Here is a 20,208-nt window from a genome sequence, read left to right as displayed (position 1 = left end):
ATATTTTGACTTAGAAAATTTGTACTACTGCTCACCTAACAAACAATAACTACATTTGAAGATGTGGGGATCATAAATATACGTATTACGCTAATATATGAAATAATAATATAAATTTAACAGAAAATAGAATAACACTTTTTCTTTCCTTTAACTAATTTAAATGCAATTATTATATACATAATTGGTGAACACATTCGAATTAAAACAAATGGATCAATAAAAATGTTGCTATGACAATAGATCAACTATAGCTTCAAAATCCGCAGCTTCTAAATTGTTTGAAATTTTAAAAATATTTTAAGCTTTGTCAGAATGTCTGTGGAAACTGCAAATAATGAATTTACTAGAATTTGTGTTATGTTACAATCGGAAGTAAAAAAGCGACGGATACAAGGTTTGAAGGAAGTTTTCACATTGTTAGAATTACAGCAATCTGAGAATGAAACCGTAAAATTATGGGATATTATAAATAAATATCTGTTGAGAATTTTAAATGATTCTGTAGAAGAATGTCGTGATCGAACGCTGGAGATTATCAAGTTATTTATAATTAATTTAGCACCGAATGATAAGTATATTATGTATTTACTCCCAATTTTATCCAAAAGATTAGGTTCTTCTGAGCAAATAGAGACTTCAGAAGAAGTTCGACTGAAGTGTATTACGTTATTAAAAATAATAATACTGAAATACGAAAACTTATTAGCATTATACATTGATGATTTAACAAAAATCTTAGTACAAAGTCTAGCAGACAATTATCCACTTGTTAAAAGAGAAAGCTGTGATTGTGTATCTGAATTTGCAAAGAATTTGTCAAGATATTTCTACGCACAATCGCAAAACTTTGTAAAACCAATTCTAAATAACTTTACACACCAACATCATAGAATTAGAATCGCTTCTGTTAAAACAATAGGAGATTTAATCCAATATGGAAATAGTAAGTCTATAGAAGAAGTAGCTACGCCAATGGCAGAAAGGTTGTTTGATCAGAATGGTCTTGTTAGAAAAGGTATTTCATTATTTTTATTCTTTATTTAAACAAATTATATTTAATATCATTGTACTGTTTCATAGCTGTAATAGAAGTAGCAGGTTATTGGCATCTAAACCTAAAAGATCGATATAACTGGTGGCATAAAATTCTTCCACTACTATTAACGGGTCTACATGATGAATTAGAAGAAATTAGACAAAAAGCTGGCAACTTTTGGGATGCTGCGGGACAATTGTATGTAGAAGAAAACCAGAATGATGAAAAATTGAAAAACAAACTGGATTTTCTTACCAAAGATCGTCATCATTACCCTAATGGTATGTTTAGTTAACAAATTGCTATAAAATATTATTTATGTCGTTATAAATCTCTTGCAGTTATTAGACCAAACTTAGGATGCCGTGTAATAGCACAACAATGCTTCAGTAAATTGATAAATGGAATTTGTTTGGAATTAGGAGATTGGATTGCAGACATACGAGTACGATCTGCACAATTACTTTGTGTATTTATTTTAAACATAGAAGAAGATATAATACAGCATATTGGAAAACTCTTGCCTCCTATGTATCGGTAAATGTATTAGTATTAAAATATGCATTATCAAATTAATCTTTAACTAATCATACTGTTGACTAATAATTATTTATTAGAGCTTGTAATGATGAAGATAACAGAGTTGTAGAAAATGTAGAAAGAGCTGCAGAATATTTAGGATATTTTGTATCTCCAAAAATCTATTGTCATTTGATAATCCCTACTATTGAAGACACTCCATCTGTAGGTCATTTAAAAGTATTTTCTGCAGTTTTAAAAGGTAGTGAACAGTGTATGCTTCTTCCATTATTGGAAGATATTGGAAAATTCTTACAACAATCACGTATCTGTCAAAGTAAAAAAGGAGCATATCAAAAAGAAATACTTTCTTGTTGTTCTTCTTTACTTTTAGTATGCAAAATGGTTTGTTTTATAAATATCTACATCGTTAATTTTATTATTTCTTGCGCTAATATATTAAACAAATTTTAGGATTGCAAACTTATATCAAAGGAATTATTTATAATAATATTCACTGTTTTGTCTATGACACAAGAAAATTTGATAAATTTGAAAGCACAAGAATTACTAAGTATACTTGCTAGCATTAATTCACTTGATAATGTTGAAGAGTTATATCATAAATACATTGGCGAATTATTTTCAACATTTTCTGACTATAAATCATGGTCAATTCATGATCCAGAATCTCAAATTTTTTGTGCATGTTTAACTTATGCTAAGCAAATTTTTGCTTATAATATGAACATTATTTTACCAGTTTTAAAACAAACTCTGACGGATGATGCAGATCCTGAATTGAGACTGAAACATTTTATTTTATTATCAGAATATTTTAATCAAGGATCTTCAAATGAGATTATGGATATGAAATTTTCTAGTCAATTTTTGAAAGATTGTATACTTCCTGGATTGATTTGGACAGCAGGAAGAACTGCTGAAGCTATACGTACTGCTGCAGTAACTTGTTTATGTTCGTTTTTAAATAAATATGAGAAAGACTCTGTTATGGAGAGAATTACAAATCATGGCGAAGAAAATATTTGTTTAATATTTGATCAAATAATTCCTGTTTTAATTAGTCTTGCAGATGATAATTCTAAAACAAGTAGATTTTATTCTTTGCAAGCTATGTATTTAATAATGTGTATCCGGAAGCAGTTTGATCACCTCGCGGAAGAATACATACATAAAATATATCCAATACTTTTGAAAAGACTTGATGACGGATGTGATGATGTTAGAGTAATATCATTAGAAGCTCTAACAGAAGTTTGGAGCGCAATACCAAAGGATTATGACATACAGTTTAATAAAGGACATGTAGATACTTTGTATACCACAATTATAATATATTTGGATGATCCAGACAGCAAATTTCAAAATATTGCATTAGGTAATAACGTTTAAATTAAGAGTGCATTTTAATATAATATTTATGTAAATTGTAATATAATTGTCATATATAAAGTACTTATCTTTTAGATAAATTAAAGGAATTAGCCAAAGTGCATCCAGAATTATTATATCAGAAACTTCAGAAATGTAAGACAAATTTTAGAAATCGAAAGGATATGGAAACATTAATAGAACACTGTCAATTTATTTTAACCAATAAATAAAATTGATGACCGTCAATTTCTATTAACCAATGAGTAAAATTGATAGTTATTATGTACGAGTGATATTCTATTCAGTGACAATATTTCTTGTATAATGTATGTGTATATTTATTGTAAACAAAAATTAATTAATTTATTCAAAATAAATTTCATAAGCAGAATTTAAAATATCGTCTCATTTCAAGGTTATCTTAATTTCTGGCAATTTTTTTTAACAATTAACGTGAAAATATAACAACTGTTTGATACAAATACCCACAAAGAATCTACTTCTTTATTTTTTTCAATAAATTAATGTCCAAAAATGAATATGTATATATAAAAACGTGGGAAGACGATCTATAGATTTAAAGAATATACGGACATACACAATTTAGGAAATTTGTAATATATTTAAATGACCAAGAGATTAAAATAAACATACATATTAACTAAATCGAACGATCTCATAAGATGATAATATAAATAAACTATTCCTTTTTGGACAAGAAATAATACAGGAACCTATGCAAGGAAAAGTTAACCTTAAAAAAGTATTAAAACAGGAAGTACCCGCCCTTTTGAAGTCGCCATATTGTCCATGTCTTCCGCTTTCAGAGGCGAATCACAAAGGGGTGGCAAACAGGATTAAGAAATTGCCAATAATTCTGTCCAAGTTTTCATTTCAAGCTTCATCTTATTATTTTATAATTGTGGTAAGCGTACTATTTGAACATTATATTTCTTCTAGTTGAAAAGTACTTTTTATGAATTTTTTTTTCGTTCGTAAGTCTGTTCAAACATTTTTTATCTTTCTGTCATTTTCTTATCTCAATAATTCACACATTTATTTTATAATCGAATAATTACTTAATATTTCTTAGTAATATAAAAATATTGAAGAAATACATAACATGAATAATTTGTACTGAATTTTTAATTTGAATCATCTAAAAATATTCTGTAGAAGCATATCTATATGGTTATATCTGTACGTCATAAATATATATCTGCACTGATGTTCGAATTTCAAAAATTGGTTAATGATTAAATGCAATGTTACGTTTATTGCTGTTAGAAGTATCAGATTCATTACCGATCAATTATTAAACAAGATTAGTAACCAACTTTTCCATTATTCTCATAATCCAGTAACCGCTTAGCCTGTGAAGTTCTGTTGTCAAATAAGTGAAATATTTATCAGGATCCGTGATGTAAAATTTCTCATAAAATACTTGGAATATTCTCATGTGACTTATAATATTTAAGTTTATAGTATTTAAGCTATTAATAAAATATGTTTTTGTCACAGTAAACATGTCAGAACCTAATACCGATCACATTGACTCCGTAGAAGAAGAATTAGAAGTGGAATCTAACTATAAACCCCCACCAGAAAAAACAATAGAACAAATCCTAGAAACAGATAAAGAAGATGAAAGTTTACGCAAATATAAAGAAACTCTTTTGGGAGAAGCAAAGTCTGGAGGTGTTGTTGTAGGTGCGCATTTCATTAAATATTTAAAATAAATTACCTAAAAGAGAAGATAAATGAAAGGTATGATGCTCTAAAATTTTATAGATCCAAATGATCCCAGGAAAGTAATAGTAAAGAAGTTAGCGCTGTGCGTAGCAGATCGGCCAGATATGGAATTAGATTTAACAGGTGACCTTTCTCAGTTAAAGAAACAGACATTTGTAATAAAAGAAGGTGTTAGCTACAGAATCAGGATTGACTTTATTGTTCAACGTGAAATTGTGCACGGCCTAAAATATGTTCAAAAAACTTATCGTCTTGGAATGCCAGGTAAAATTTTCATTAATGATAAAATATTAGTTATATCTTAACTTTCTTTTTTATTGCTAACTTAAAATTTTTAATTATGTCTAATTTAAATTACTAAATTAATATTAAACCATTATATTTCATTTTTGTTCAATGCTTTCTGCTTTAGGTGTCACAGGTATTTTTAAAACAAAGTATTGACAGTACCGTATGTATGGCTTAACATGTTTAATATTCATTTGCCTTGTTATCCTTTCAGTGGATAAGATGATGCATATGGTGGGTTCTTATCCTCCAAAAACGGAAATTCAATCATATACAACACCAACGGAGGATGCACCAGCTGGAGTAATGGCACGTGGTTCTTATAGTGTAAGCTCTTTGTTTACTGATGATGACAAACACGAACACCTAAAGTGGGAATGGTCATTTGAAATTAAGAAAGACTGGAAAGAGTAAGCTCCCTTTTATAATGGGAAGCCCTACAACGATCGCAATTAAAATAAAAATGCCAAAAGGGACTCTAATTTTTATAGATATTCAGTCATACTGCGATGCCATAACTGTATTTTTTAAGTAATAAGAGAAAGAGTAACATTGATATTTATTTAGATACTTTTCCTAAATTGTAAACCTTAAAAGTGAACAATTCAGTACATGAATATATGCATACATAAACGCACATACTAAGATATGTATATGTGTATATATATTTACATAAACATATGTATATGTATGTATACACATACATAGTGAATCACGTAGGTACTATTTTATAATCATTTAAATTGTGTATATCAGTCAGTATTTAATTGCCTTTATATTGCGGTTATTCATATATTCCTCTTAATGTTTCCAATTAAGATCAGTGTAAGATTCTTTAGTATTATATTGTTAACACATTTTGCTAAAGTTTACTGTCTTGATTCAAACCCCTCAATAGTACATTTTAACTAACGGTTGAATGACAAAAACATGCTATTATTTCAAATACTTTGTGTTTTAGTATTCAAAGCTTGGAAATATCTTAAAGTTCAAGAATATAAATATATATCAAATTAATATACACACATTATTAATGTAGAAAATTTAAATGGTGCGCTTCAAATATTTCTTTATGTCATATACATATATACATTATTACTTTTTATTATATCGTATTAGACTTAAATTGTTTTGAAATATGGAAAAATTTCCCACATAATACGACATTTTTATAGTCCTCCGTGCGTCAAATTTAAACTATTAATTAATTTTTTTGTTTTAATAAGATTTACAATATGAAATAATAATTGTTTTATAAAACAATTTTTTTAGAAACAGTTTTATAATGTACATTAATAGAAATTGCAATATGTATTGCAATTGTAATTCCAAACTGCAATAAAAATAAAAATATAAATTGCTTCTCAGTTACAGCTTAGAAAAGGCAAGTTACAAGCAGAAATTATTTTTTTGCTGATTTTCTTTGCTGTGCATGATGTGTAATAGTGTATGCATTTAACGCGAGTCCCTATGTGTAGAACAATATCAAGTTTCAACTAGAGGGACTAAAAGTTTGTTATTAAAAAGTGTTATTTTAATATATTATTCATTTTTTTTTTCTACATTTTAGAAATAATAGTTTATTAGAATTGCTTCTCTACTTTATTCATTAACAGTACCACGCTAATAATGTCACACAGCAGTAAAATATTAAAAAAGAAATGAAAAACAAAACAATTTTAAAAGTTCAAAAGTTGATTCTATTTAAGAATGCACCGAAAATGTATTTAACACTGTTCGTGATTCTAAAGCTGGACACATGTTAACCTATAATTTTAAGGTTATACTACATACACAATAAAACCGTAACTAGCTGCAGTAAAAATAAATGTTAGTAAATTGTTTGCAATTATTATTTTATGCTCCGCTTTTGTTATATTTTTACTATATTCAATTAATATATATTTTATTTAAATAAAGCATGGCAAAAGATATTTTGTTATAATAAACTAATGTGATGATTTTATGATGTTAAATATTTAGAATGTCCATAAATGTATAGATCGTAACATCTTTCGATTAATATTTTAAAAAAATTTGAAAAATAAAAATTTCGATTCATTTACAATGACCATGTAACATTTTTGTATTGAAAAATAATTATGTTTTGTCTATAAGTGCGAGAATGTAATAAATATACATGTTAGTAAAAAATAATCGTCCTTGCAATTATGTATTTTGTGAAGTAATCTGATATCAGATTTTCTAAATGTGACTTTCCATGTACCAAAAACAGGTTTTCTTAATTAATGCTAGTTTTATGTATAAAAATAAAAGGTCATTGATTTATTTATATTCTATTTTGTTAACTATATATATGTAACTTCCTTTGAGTTGATAATCATATAACCTAAGATAAAATAATCTAACTGATTTTTTTATATATATATATACATGTGTAATATGTTTATAAATATTGACTTTAATCTTCAATAATTATGGTCAGTTTTTGGAAATAAAAAATTGAGCAAAGTTTAATTATAAACTATAGTAGCAAATATAATGAAAGCAATGAAATTTTACGATTTTAGTATATCATAAATCAATCCGTGAAATGTAAATTTCTTACTACTATGAATCAATTTTTTCTTCCACCATTAGATGGTACTATACTAATATTTTTGCCTGAATGATAGGTGAGAGGTTATTGCGTATAATTTATTTTATGTGTCTCATCAGTATTAAAAGAATTGCACTTTGAAGTATTTGCCAATTTAAATAATTTATTTGTATAATGTATCAAATACATTGGAGTAAAGATGAATTCTTCTATCCTTCTATCCTTTCGTTGTGGTTGTTCTGAAACAAATCTTTCTTTAATGTTAATGGATTTTTTTTTACAAAATTTCTGAATTTAAAATTTAAAAAGGAACACTTTGAAACGACACCGACCATTTTTCACTTTTACATTTGGCACGACTGTTTTTATTTTATTCGAGACATGGAAATGCTATTCTTTCCTTCAATGCTTGTTACTTTTTGAAAATTAGGAGAACCGAAAATGGCCACAGACCACAGACAACACTAATTACACAATTGGTCTAAGCAAGATGAGAAAGATCTTCTTGACAAAACAAAGAAAATCACACCACCAAATTCACGATCAACTTCACGAGAAAACTTGTGTTCAACCCATACGACCAAGTTAAGTCACAGCATGCATCTCCCTTTCTTTTTTTTTCTTTTCTCTCTCTCTCTCTCTCTTTTTCTCTTTCTTTTTTTTTTTTTTTTTTTTTTTTAAAGCAATATAATTAAAACTTTCCTACGTAATGATTGTTTTCTTTTGATACCACTGAAACTAACTAAGTATTTCTTCTTGTAAAATTTTCATTCCCTATTAGATAGGTCGTTACATCTTTAAATGCCACTGAAATTATTAATGCATTCTTCCCGTTAAGAATCATTTACATTTCTAATGCAACAATCTTTACTTTCATTTGACGCCACTGAAACTTTGGTAGGTAAAGTAGGAATAATGAACGCATTGACTCAGCGTAATAGTCATCTATTTGTTGTTCCGACACTATAGTATTATTTAACCACTGCACCTTTGGTTGCGCCATGCTATAACGCACTTTTAAAATAGTACTTTAAAAGAGCGTCACAGTGTTGGTCGCCAAGCACAAACACTTGGATTATTATTTTTTTTTTTTTTTTTACATTTCACTGTACACGTTCTGCTTTTTTTCTTCTATGCTTTTCAAATATTCATCACCAAACACTGTCTTTTTAGATTCTGTCCTGTTTCACTGGAAGAAAAGCACATAGAGCTATTTAGGGATACTGTCCTTTCACTTTCATTAAGTTCACTTTTCAAAACACGTTCGCACAATTCACTTACATAAGTGTTGGATGTATATATCACACGGATAATTCTACATAGTCATAAAATGCAGCTTTACAATTAACTAGACTTAATTACTGTATCAAATATAGCTTCAACCAGACCTTTCATATTTCACCTTTATCCTCATTAAGATTCGTATTGTAAAAGAAGATTCATCATGAAATTTTGAAAACAAAATATTTTTTAAAAGATTTCGCTTGAATATGAAAGAACTGTATGTGTGTGTGTGTGCACGCGCGCGCGCGCGCGCGCGCGTGTAGATGTATGTGTGTGTGTGTGTGTATATATATATATATATGCGCAGATTATACGATTATAATACAAATTAAATCTATGTCTCTTACGAATTATTTATGATAATTAAAATAACTTAATTAAGCGTTTCCTCAGAACTTAATGAACTCTGAATTGCTTTAATGTTAAACACTATGAATACTTTTCTAAATAAAAAGAAAAATTAAGAGTACATATATACGTAATAGCTGAAAATATTGTAATAAAAATTAATCAATATATTTGATTGAAAATTGAAATAACATTCTGTATAGAATTGTTACCATTATTATTACTTTAATATTGTTATTAATATAACTAAAATTTTCCTTGCAATTCAGATTCATAATAATTTCATTTCTTTTTATGCATATACAGGCTTGTACGTCTAGTAACCTTTCGATGTCCCTAAACATTCATAATTAAAAGAAAAAGAGTACGAAAGGAATTGTTTACATTGATCTAATTGATCTAATATTTTCTTATAATGTAATAGATACCTGAATTTATATTTTGAAATTTCTTTCACAATCCAAACTATCGTATGTATCATTTTACATAACATTTATTAATAAAATTACTTATTTAAAAAATTTATATCATGTATGTTTACTCTGAATATTTTTGATACTTTGTTTCGATACCTTTTGTTTAAGCTTTTCTTCTCCCTCATTTTTTTTTTTTTTTTTTTTTTTAATACAAAATTTCCATCTATATTATATAATGTACAATTTTTAACAAATATTTTTTGTCGATGCAAATGTGGTGATTTATGAGAACAGAGATCATAAGACAGATTCATATTATAAGTTTTCTAAAATTTTGCACATTTCAAATATAAAGTATTTCTTTAAAAGACTGTAACTCATTTTTAATATGAGAAATGGTACTAAACACTCCAGCCAGTATATACATGTATCCATTCTAGTTTGTGATCATCGAGGAAACTTAAGCACTACCCCCCTTAACAACGACGATTACCAGATGATCCTCCTTAAGTCCCTCTTCACTGAGGCTTGGACAGGTTCGTTTTAATAGTTCTGTAGAGAATGTACAAGGTGGAAATGCATAAAGCACCCCAGTTCCCTCTGTATCTTTGTTAAGCAATGAAATGACACCAGCTGCTTCCTTTTGTTTTAAATATGATACTAAGTTGCGTAAGGGCCTGGTTTGAACATTAGCATCATCTGTAGATATAACTGTACTTGAACCAGCCAGTCCTAGGAAAATAGCATGTGAACTAGAAGTTTGAATTCTCTTTGACACATCATCTAATTTTGGTTGATCCAAACGTAATCTTTGTGTAATTCTCAACATATGTTTTCCATCTTCATCTTTCATCAAGGCCTCGATTATTTCTGTGTCACCATCAGTTAAATGGAACTTAGCTGGAAATAGAGAATTCTTTAAGATTAGTGCTCCTTGCCATATTGCTATTGATTTCCTTGCCACTTCAGGCAATGTTCGAGAAGTAGACAGCATTCCACTACGAGTATTCTCTGAATCGGAATCAGAGTCAATTTGCCTTCTACGAGGAGATCTTGATCTTGATCTATCTACACCAGGTTCTCTCGATAAAGATCGACGTAAGCTTCTTGGTGTTTCATACTCTAATTCTGGAGGCGGTCTGCGGCTAGACCAATCGGCTTCTTCTCTCATATAATTTTCTGGATAAGTCCCGCGATAACCCCCTCTTCCTCCGCCCCTTCTTTCATGCCAAGGTGCAGATCCCCTACCTCGGAATCCTCTTGGTCCATAACCAAAATCACTATCTGGCCCGTAAGGATCGTAAGGAGGTTCATAATCTACTGGTCTTGGTCTAAACTCTCCACTTTCTTCTGGGTAGGGTCTTGGTTTATATCCAAATCCAGGAGTCACATCTGCAAAATCGACTCTCAGCCTCCTATCTGGACCACCTAGAGGAAATCCTCTCATTTCTTTTACAGCAGCCTGTGCTGCATCAATTGAATCATATAAGATATAAGCATTACTATCGCCTTTGATATAATCAATCTTTTTTATTGCCCCAAATCGATCAAATTCTCTTTCTAGCTGTGGTACAGAAGTCCATGGTCCTAAACCACCAACCCAAATTCTTGTGGTAGGTGTAGCTTTCCCATATCCAATTTTACATTGGAATTTTCCTATATATTGTCCAGAGAGTTCAACTTTACATCTATGTGCCATATCCAATGTCTGAAATCTGACAAAAGCATAAGCATTTCCTGTACCTGGCGGAGGTCTTTTAATATCAATATCATCAACAATTCCATATTTACTAAAGATACGTCTTAATTCGTCTTCTGTAATGTTGATCTCTAAGTTCCCTGCGAAAAGTGTTCTTGTCGCTAGTGGGTCATCTTCTGGAGAAACATGATGTAAATAATTGGGAAATTTATCTTTTTTATTCTCCACGCGTTCAAATCCATGAACTGGATGTCGAATCATCATATGCCTTGGAGGACCATAATGGTGAGGTGGACCAGGATGAACATGGGGTGGGCCATGATGAATTGGTGGTCGAACAAATTCATGATGAGGAGGAGGGATTGCTTCCCGCCTCATTTCTCTGTGCGGTGGAGGCAAACCAACTGGAGGTCCATAAACTCTTTCATATCTTTCTAAAGGTCTATGTCTATCTGTTGGACCAGGACTTCTGGCATAGTATCTTTCATAATCAGGGGGCGTGATCGATCTTGGACGACGGTAGGTATCAGGTCTTTCATAAACTGGTTCAACAAGTGCTACCTTGTCATACATAATGATTCTTGGTTTTGCATGCTTTGCATCTCTAGCATCTTCTGAACTTCTGAAGCAAACATATGCGACACGTTCATCTAATTCATGAGAAATTCTAATAGAAAAATCTCCGAACTTCTTATATTCTCTATAAAGAGTATCTTTTATCACTTCGTCACTTGCTTTTGGGTGAATTGAACTGATACAAAGCACTTTATAACTATATGGACGCTCTGGTGGTAATTCTCTGGGTGCTCTTAAATAATCATCTCTATGGGAGCTTGATTCTACGTAACGAGCATGAGAGGAGGCACGCGTTGGAGGACTGGGACTTCTTGCACCTCTACTACGTCGACGAATTCTTTCAGGAGTTATTCGCTCATCACTGGAATCATCATATCTGCAAATTAATTAAAACAGTTCTATTATAACTGAAATACTTTTTGTTATATCGTAAAAAACAAAAAATTTCAACGATTTACTATATACATATGTACTTGTTACCTCTAGGTAATGTTATATACCATCTCTAAGTCTATATATCTAAGTATCTATTCTAGTAAAGAAATATAAAGTAAAATAATACACACTTCGTATAAATTTCTAAAAATAGAGTTTAGTATATTATGAAAAATTTTTACCGTCCCATCGATGATCTACTTCTCTTGACGCGCGGAGGAGTGTCACGACTAGAGCTCCTTTTCATATTGTTGCGGATTTTAACCGTGATCTTATGTCGATCGTCACGCGGAATCCCAATCATCAACGCTGTTTAACACGGCAGAGCCGAACAAATGGCGAAGGAAAAACAAAGGAACAATAATTACACAAAGATTACTCGGCTTGAATCAAGCCGTCATTCACGAAGTCTTTATCCTCCTCAATGAGCACAAAATGGCGACTTTCCTCTTTCCTTACTTAACTTCCGGAATTTCCTAGTAAGCTAAAAGGAATTCCATAGAAATTTAATCAAATATTTAAGCTCTGCATTTCTTCAAATCTCTTAATCTCTTTTAACTCGGTTTATTCTTTCCAAATTATATTTGTTTTGATTTCTCTCTCTCTCTCTCTCTCTCTCTTTCTCTGTTTCTATATATATATATATATATATATATATATATATATATATATATATATATATATGCTACTACTTGCATGTAAAAACTATTGATTCGCAAATTGATGTGCAAGTAGTACGTTTCCGTCGACGAAACGAGATGATCCGCTCAACATGTATTGAAGATACAGCTACGCGCTTTTCTTTCTAGAGGGCATTCCAAACATATCAGTAGTTTTACTATTTCACGAGAGAGTGCATTCTATAAGAAATTTGATTGGTTGTATAAAATATGGAATAGATAATTTTATTTTTTTCTATTCTATTTTATTTTGGAAATAAGTAGAAATAAATGAATTCAAATCGCGTATCTATATCGTTATAAAGATGTTATAGTTTCGAATTTGAAAAAAGATTTTTACTCGTTTAAGGGGTAATTCTTTTTCATAAATGTTAATGCTATAAGTAGTAAGTAATTTATTGCATTATCCGTACATTTGAATGTTTTCAGGTACAATATATAACACATTTTAATGCGCTATAAATAAAAAAAAGATTAATAAAATATATGATATAATTGTTTTACATTCTAAGTAAATATATTTTGACGTAATTGTCCTTAAAAATATGTGAAAGGTGCGAGATTATTTAAGGTCGTTTGATAATAATTTCTGACAGTATGAAAATATTATTATAGTTGTGCATCAATTCATCTATATATTATTGCTAATTCTGTATAGGTTTTATATGAATCTAATCTGACTTAGTTTTGCTAAGATTATTATTGAATTATTAAAGACTTCCGAATAAGAAATATTCTTAAGCATTTTGTTTTCATTTTGGAACTCTGCAAGTAGAAAGTTCTGTAAGAATGATTTGTAAACTATGATCTATTAATTGTAAAGGGTGTATAAAAATTATGCGTAAAGATCACCAGTGGAAGATGAGGTGCATCGATCGGCACATCATTAAGAAATGTTATTGCATTTTAAAAAAATATAGTTTACATGGTTTACATCTCCACTTCTAAAGAAAAGCTAATAACATCAAATAGTACCTCCTTCAGTTCCATTCAATATTTGTTTGAAAAGTTTTTCTATACAGTGATGGACGAAATACAATGAAAGCAAAAAGATTTTACCTTAAAATTCAAGCTGCAGGACAATTTTTCACTGAACGTTCCTTACAAATGTCCACCGAGCTGAAGTTGTATCGATCTTTATACATAATATTTATACATTCTGTGTATATTTATAAAAGGTTCGGAAAAGCCCAACATAAAAGTTTTCAAGAAAATGTAGAAGATGACATGACAAATAAGGGAATTGTATTAAATATATGAGAAGTACATAAAGAAAACATGGTCAATTTCTTACGCCTTTATAAAAAGAGAAAGGTAATAAATATATTATATACATTTGTAACACGCTTGAATTACATAAGAAATGGAAATAGGTATCGATTAATTATAGTTATGATTAATTATAACAGTTTATTTTTTCTTTCTATCATAAACTGTTGTACTTTTCTGTCGAACTCTTGTCTGTTAAATTTATATTCTTGCGCTATGTCTGGCATTAAAGGATCATCAGGGTTTGGATTTCCCAATAGACATTTTACAGCATCCAGAAGATTTTTTATTCCGATAGTTGGATTCCAGTTACCTTTTGGTGGCATGTTTAAAAGATCCATACAAATTCGGCCATTATTATCAATATTTGGATGATAAATAGGTGTTTGAAATGTAATCCTTGGAGGTTCAAATGGATATTGTTCAGAAATATCTATGGACAATTGAAAAACGTGTCCACTATATGGGCTTCCAATTGGTCCAATAATTGTTGCAACAAGGTTTTCAAAATTTTCAGACCGTGGATAACAAGAAACACCTTCGACAGGATTTTGACAAAGTTTTTCAAATTCACGTTTTAATCTGATAGATTTCTGCATTATGCCACCATTAATAGGAATAAGCAGATCTCTGAATGTAAGTTAAACAATAAGCTAAATATAATTTAATCTAAACAAACAAAAGAGACAATATAACATTAATTTTAAATAAAACTATTATTATATAATTGTTGTTTATTTATAATTGTAATACGTAAATATTACACAAATAGAATTTTCAATTGTCGAATGACCTTTTCGTTTCTTGTATTGATAGTATTATTATAATTAATCGACAATGCTTCCCTTCTTTTTTCAAAATTACATTTCTCTGAATAACGAATAAATTAATTGTATGTACCTGAATCAATTATTATTTGTACCTTTTGCCCAATTTTTTATCATTACTTCGTTATTTTATATATTGACTTAATACATTCTACTTGCACATACTCTTTACCCGTTCAAGTTAAATTCAAATTTTGTCTTCCGATTGCTTTAGATATAATTATATCGTACTAATTTTTCATAAAGTTACCTGTTAATGTAACATAACTTTTGCTTAAAAATTATGAACGTTGAATTGTTTTCAAACTAGTTGTAAATAGATGTATCTTTCAAATATTGCGAGTACTTGGTCTAACAGATCCAGCTGGAAAAGGTAAATAAAGTTACGTAGTCAAAATCTAGGGGAAAATCTGAGATGTTATAAAATAGTACATATATATTTTCCCGAAGATTAGGTGGAAAGTGAAATGTCGAAAATATAGCTGTGTCGTTTAATTAAATATACTTATACCGTTTAGCAGATTTTTTTCAGTGATATAAAATATCCCTAAAAATTATTATTCACTAGCGACTATTAAGCAATATTTGGAGTGTTTACAAATTAATTTTTATTCACGTGTATATTCAATTTTTGTATATATATAATTGTATATATATATAAAAATGGATATTGCATTAAATTAAACCATCTTTAAATACGAAATACGGTGATAGCATCACTTGTCAGTATGTATAGGGAATTCGGTTTTAATGTTATAACGGATGTGTAGATGGAACGTAAATAATGTTTGTTTAGAGAAAGTGATTTGAATCTATACATCATTTCTTTAATAATTACGTATGGATAATGTATAAATATTATGTAATTGTGGATATTTATAATATCATATATGCATATTCAAAGTAACAGAAGAAATATATATATATATATATATATATATATATATATATATAGAGAGAGAGAGAGAGAGAGAGATTTGACAAAATATTTAAGGGGTTCGTCTATAAGTACCAGGTAGAGTAAGACGAAAATAAAAAAGTAAAAAAGTTGCGTTTGAGTTTCTACGTATTGGTTATTTACATAACATTATTTTATTACATACGTATATACAAAATTGTGCCTGAGGTCCGGCAAGTTCATTATGCAGACGAAAACGGAGCAATGTTAATTCTGAAGAGGGACGTCTCACGATGACTGCCAGATTGGTCTAGGTGGAGGGGTTTTCGAAATACCGAAGTTTATCCTTTGTTTTTTAAATGGAATTATACACATTTTTATACACCGTTCGATACATCTTTCAACTGCCTACAAAAAAGTATTAAACTATTTTGTCTGACGAGTATGCGAAAATGCTTGGTTTAAGGGATATTTCAATGTTAATTTCAGCAAATCGAGTGTACGAAAGACAAGGAAACATAAGCATAAAATCCTTGTCTTATATCTTTCCTTGTTTTTTTCCTTGTATGATCAGTTCTACAAGATTGAAGATAAAATGTCATTTGAATTAATCATCTGTCGACCCTTTTAAAGTGCCTTGGTACTTTTCTGTCGAGAATTGAAAGCTGCATCGAATGGCGTATAAGAAAAATGTGTAGTTCTATTAAAAAAAAAAAAAAAAATGTCACCTTGAAATCTCGAAGGTATTGCCACCGAGATAAAATGTTCGCCTTGAAACAATATGAGTTTGATTTGAAACGCTTCCTCGAATGATATACAGGTACACAGGTACGCAGTAATATACAATAGTTTTGGAGATATTTGCGTGGATCGATTAAAACGAGACACCCTGTATAATACATTATGATAGCACTCGTATTACATTCAAATATATTATCGGTTACGAGCGTTAACTTTAGAACATTGGCAGCGTCGATAACCCTTGCACAATTTATCATTGAGAATATTATTGTCATATAAGCTGATAACGCTGTAAATAATTATGCATCAAGCGTTGTCCGTAATGTTATGTTACAATGTAATCTGTAATCATTGGACCGCAGATATTTATACATTCATTTGGAGTTTTATGCGAAAGTACAAGTTGCATAGAATGCAGACGATACGAAAAAATATATGAAATATCCAAGGTATAGGTGCTCTCTATAATACTTGATGTGCGAAACAATTTTTAACAGCAACGTCTTATTCTTTCAATTATATTCTTAAACATGGGAATTTACATAAAAATCTGTAGTCTAGTAATCGCTGTTTGTTGTAGTCACTTGGAGATTGTTAGACACTTTAAGATAGAAAGTAATGTTCTCAATAGTTCGAGACGGAAATCGTTCTACTTTTAGAACAGAGAAGAAAATGGAAGAATTATTATCAAATTGAGATTGCTTTCAAATGAGTTATAACGCAAATTTAATGTTGTTACATTTCGTCCGACTGCTTTCGCTATAGAGATAAGTTAATATCAAGAAGTTGCACGGATTTATATAGACCAGTTTACACGAGTTTATATAAGACTACGCGTAAACAGATTTGCCGCAGTCTGTTCACTGAGACGGCGTCGGATAGAAGTTACGCTATAGTTAGCAGTTGCAAAACATGACTTCGAAGAGCGATTCTTTCGATTCTAACTGCATGACATTGACGAGATTCGTACTGTCCGAGCAACGAAAAATAAAAGACGCTACGGGAGATTTAACTCAGCTTCTCAACAGCATACAAACTGCTGTAAAAGCGGTCAGTTCGGTAGTTAGGAAAGCCGGTATTGCCAATATGTGAGTATTTGTTATATATACATGTTTATTTGTCAATCATTTTTCCCAGTCTAATATGTTTTTGCATAAATTCATAACGTTACAGTAATACGTTTCCTATATGAACAATAACTAGGGCTTGGATTAGGTGCGTTGGATCATAGAAGAGGGATTCGCAATATCGTTGTACGTAGGAGATCCTCTAGATTGATTAATACAAAGCCCGATATGATCTTGTCTTCGAGCAACAGTTTGTTTCGTATTGTGGTGGTTGCTTACCTACCACGAGAGAGATTGCTCGAAGCGAGCAGGTCCAGTTTCGATGAAAGCGCGCGAACGCGTCGCATCATGGATCGTGTGAGTCGTTTGACGAATAGTTAAATACGGATTAATAACGACTCTATCCGTTTGCCAGGATATCGTTGATCCAAGTAACGTTCTAGTGTCATGAAGTGGCTATAATTCGAAAACAGTATCGCCATATCGGCCATATCTTTGTATCAACTTTTAGTTTGAACTGTCGTTTTAGTCCGCTGGATCGGCCCCCGCTGTATACTTGCCGCTGTGTTCCGATTCATCCTATTTACACGTATATATGGTCGATACATTGTTGAGAAATCTGAATATCGACGGTGATATCGATCGTTTGATCTTATAGATCGTAGATTCTTAATTTAAAGAAGCGTCCATTCGTCCAGTTGTTCGCTCTTTTCTACAAGTCTCCTTTTCTTACGGTGCATTGAAAATTTCTCCTTGATTATCATCTTCTGATTTGAAATTTTCAATCCTTCTGCAAAACTAATATCCATATTACGAATAGTTGTTACCTAATAGTTAATAATCGTAATCGATCAATAGTTGTAATAATTATTTTATAACGAAACAAAGACGATCGACAAATAATCGATCGTGTTGCGTTTGTTCATTGGCTTTGTTCAATAGCTTGAAACTCATGAACGATAAGCGTTATTTGTTGGAATATTCGCACAGCCGCTAGATTCTGACGAGACGCTTTACGCGCCTCATTTACGATTCGTCAAATCGGTCGTTTCATAATGAAATATTATAATTTACGAATTTACACGGTATGTACACGTACGAAATATGTAGTCACTCGATTAGTCGAGCATTTTTAGGAAGAGAAGCTTCACCTAGTCCCAATCTTAATCTTTATACTTTCCTCTTTTTAATGACACTTTATTCGAACAGGTATGGCATAGCCGGAACTCAAAACGTCCAGGGGGAAGACGTGAAAAAGTTGGATGTATTGAGCAACGAGATGTTCGTGAATATGTTGACATCCTCTTACACAACCTGCGTACTCGTAAGCGAAGAAAATACGAACGCGATCGAAGTGGAAACCGAAGCGAGCGGAAAATATATCGTGTGCTTCGATCCGTTGGATGGATCATCCAATATCGATTGTTTGGTATCGATTGGTTCTATATTCGCAATCTTTAAGAAACCGAACGAATCGAGACCGTCTATGGAGGCGAATGCTCTTCAACCTGGTAAAAATTTGCTCGCCGCTGGATACGCGATCTATGGTTCGGCAACTATGATGGTACTCTCGACTGGCCATGGAGTCAACGGTTTTACCTACGACCCAGCGATCGGAGAATTTATTTTGACGGAAAAAGATCTACGCATACCTCCCAGAGGAAATATCTACTGGTATCTAGCTTTGTTATTATATTTATTTATAATGGCGTTTTACGCATCGTAGCGTATGTAATGCACGACAAGGCTGGTAACGATGATTTTAGCATCAACGAAGGATACGAGACTACCTGGGACACAGCCATCAAGGAATATATACATTCGAAGAAATATCCTGAGAATGGGAAACCATACAGCGCAAGGTATGTGGGCTCTATGGTTGCTGATGTGCACAGGACGATAAAGTATGGAGGAATATTTCTTTATCCGGCAACGAAAACTCATCCTACCGGCAAGGTATAAAACAGCCACATTTCTCCTTCGACGTTATTAACATTTGTCTTTATTATATTATGTTATAAATACATATACGCATGTGCTGCATATAATCATTTTCGAAACTATTATTCGTAGCTGCGCCTTTTGTACGAATGTATTCCGATGGCGTACTTGGTAAAACAAGCCGGCGGTATGGCAACAAACGGAGAGATTGATATTTTGGAGATCGTGCCCGAGAAGATCCACCAAAGATCCGCGATATTTTTGGGATCACAGGAAGATGTGCAAGAAGTCTTACAGTTTATTAAAAAACACAAAAAATAGTGTACAGCGGGGAAGAGAGTAGTCGAACGAAGAGATAGTTTTCGGAGCTTTTATTGTAAGATAAAACTTGCCTACACGTTCTAAGTATACGTATTTTAGAAATCAAAATTTGGAGCTGCATTGTCTTATTGGTGCAACGAACGTCGTGTCGTT

At 31.0% G+C, this 20,208-nt stretch overlaps 4 protein-coding genes and 1 long non-coding RNA gene across 11 annotated transcripts; 3 read left to right on the top strand and 2 right to left on the bottom strand.

Annotated features, from left to right (window-relative positions):
- The first annotated feature begins 128 nt into the window (after positions 1 to 128).
- LOC117211988 (rho GDP-dissociation inhibitor 2) lies at positions 129 to 5,555 on the top strand. 4 transcript variants are annotated; one of them, XM_033456404.1, is made up of 9 exons: positions 164 to 1,018; positions 1,084 to 1,320; positions 1,381 to 1,576; positions 1,657 to 1,963; positions 2,033 to 2,957; positions 3,047 to 3,165; positions 4,480 to 4,663; positions 4,745 to 4,969; positions 5,208 to 5,555. In XM_033456404.1, the coding sequence occupies exons 1-9, from the start codon at positions 316 to 318 to the stop codon at positions 5,405 to 5,407; spliced, it is 3,096 nt and encodes a 1,031-aa protein (XP_033312295.1). In that variant the 5' UTR covers positions 164 to 315; the 3' UTR covers positions 5,408 to 5,555. The 4 variants fall into 4 exon arrangements, 2 of the variants coding, with proteins under 2 accessions (XP_033312295.1, XP_033312294.1); XR_004488377.1 differs by lacking the exons at positions 4,745 to 4,969; positions 5,208 to 5,555 and having other exon boundaries at positions 129 to 1,018; positions 1,093 to 1,320; positions 3,047 to 3,878; positions 4,517 to 4,581; XR_004488376.1 differs by lacking the exons at positions 4,745 to 4,969; positions 5,208 to 5,555 and having other exon boundaries at positions 129 to 1,018; positions 3,047 to 3,878; positions 4,517 to 4,581.
- A 4,343-nt stretch (positions 5,556 to 9,898) lies between these two features.
- LOC117211989 (RNA-binding protein spenito) lies at positions 9,899 to 12,902 on the bottom strand. Its single transcript, XM_033456405.1, has 2 exons — positions 12,494 to 12,902; positions 9,899 to 12,252 (listed from the first exon to the last, which is right to left on the bottom strand). Exons 1-2 carry the CDS (start codon positions 12,613 to 12,615, stop codon positions 10,062 to 10,064), a joined length of 2,313 nt encoding a protein of 770 aa, XP_033312296.1. The 5' UTR covers positions 12,616 to 12,902; the 3' UTR covers positions 9,899 to 10,061.
- Positions 12,903 to 12,999: 97 nt separating this feature from the next.
- Positions 13,000 to 14,333, top strand: LOC117211971. Its single transcript, XR_004488371.1, has 2 exons — positions 13,000 to 13,342; positions 13,421 to 14,333. It is a non-coding gene; the product is annotated as an uncharacterized LOC117211971 (long non-coding RNA).
- LOC117211970 (ubiquitin-conjugating enzyme E2 T-like) lies at positions 14,274 to 15,485 on the bottom strand. 4 transcript variants are annotated; one of them, XM_033456370.1, is made up of 2 exons: positions 15,338 to 15,485; positions 14,274 to 14,867 (listed from the first exon to the last, which is right to left on the bottom strand). In XM_033456370.1, the coding sequence occupies exon 2, from the start codon at positions 14,857 to 14,859 to the stop codon at positions 14,392 to 14,394; it is 468 nt and encodes a 155-aa protein (XP_033312261.1). In that variant the 5' UTR covers positions 14,860 to 14,867; positions 15,338 to 15,485; the 3' UTR covers positions 14,274 to 14,391. The 4 variants fall into 4 exon arrangements, with proteins under 4 accessions (XP_033312261.1, XP_033312258.1, XP_033312260.1 ...); XM_033456367.1 differs by having other exon boundaries at positions 14,274 to 14,929; positions 15,338 to 15,484; XM_033456369.1 differs by lacking the exon at positions 15,338 to 15,485 and adding an exon at positions 15,161 to 15,313 and having other exon boundaries at positions 14,274 to 14,929.
- Positions 15,486 to 17,530: 2,045 nt separating this feature from the next.
- LOC117211955 (fructose-1,6-bisphosphatase 1) lies at positions 17,531 to 20,163 on the top strand. Its single transcript, XM_033456330.1, has 4 exons — positions 17,531 to 17,814; positions 19,003 to 19,467; positions 19,560 to 19,749; positions 19,867 to 20,163. Exons 1-4 carry the CDS (start codon positions 17,639 to 17,641, stop codon positions 20,053 to 20,055), a joined length of 1,020 nt encoding a protein of 339 aa, XP_033312221.1. The 5' UTR covers positions 17,531 to 17,638; the 3' UTR covers positions 20,056 to 20,163.
- The last annotated feature ends 45 nt before the right edge of the window (positions 20,164 to 20,208 follow it).

This window comes from Bombus bifarius, unplaced genomic scaffold, assembly GCF_011952205.1.
Source record: "Bombus bifarius isolate JDL3187 unplaced genomic scaffold, Bbif_JDL3187 scf7180000008265, whole genome shotgun sequence".
Taxonomy (NCBI): Eukaryota; Metazoa; Arthropoda; class Insecta; order Hymenoptera; family Apidae; genus Bombus; species Bombus bifarius.
The sequence above is the reverse complement of the archived record's forward strand: the minus strand, read 5'-3'. Positions and strand labels throughout refer to the sequence as shown.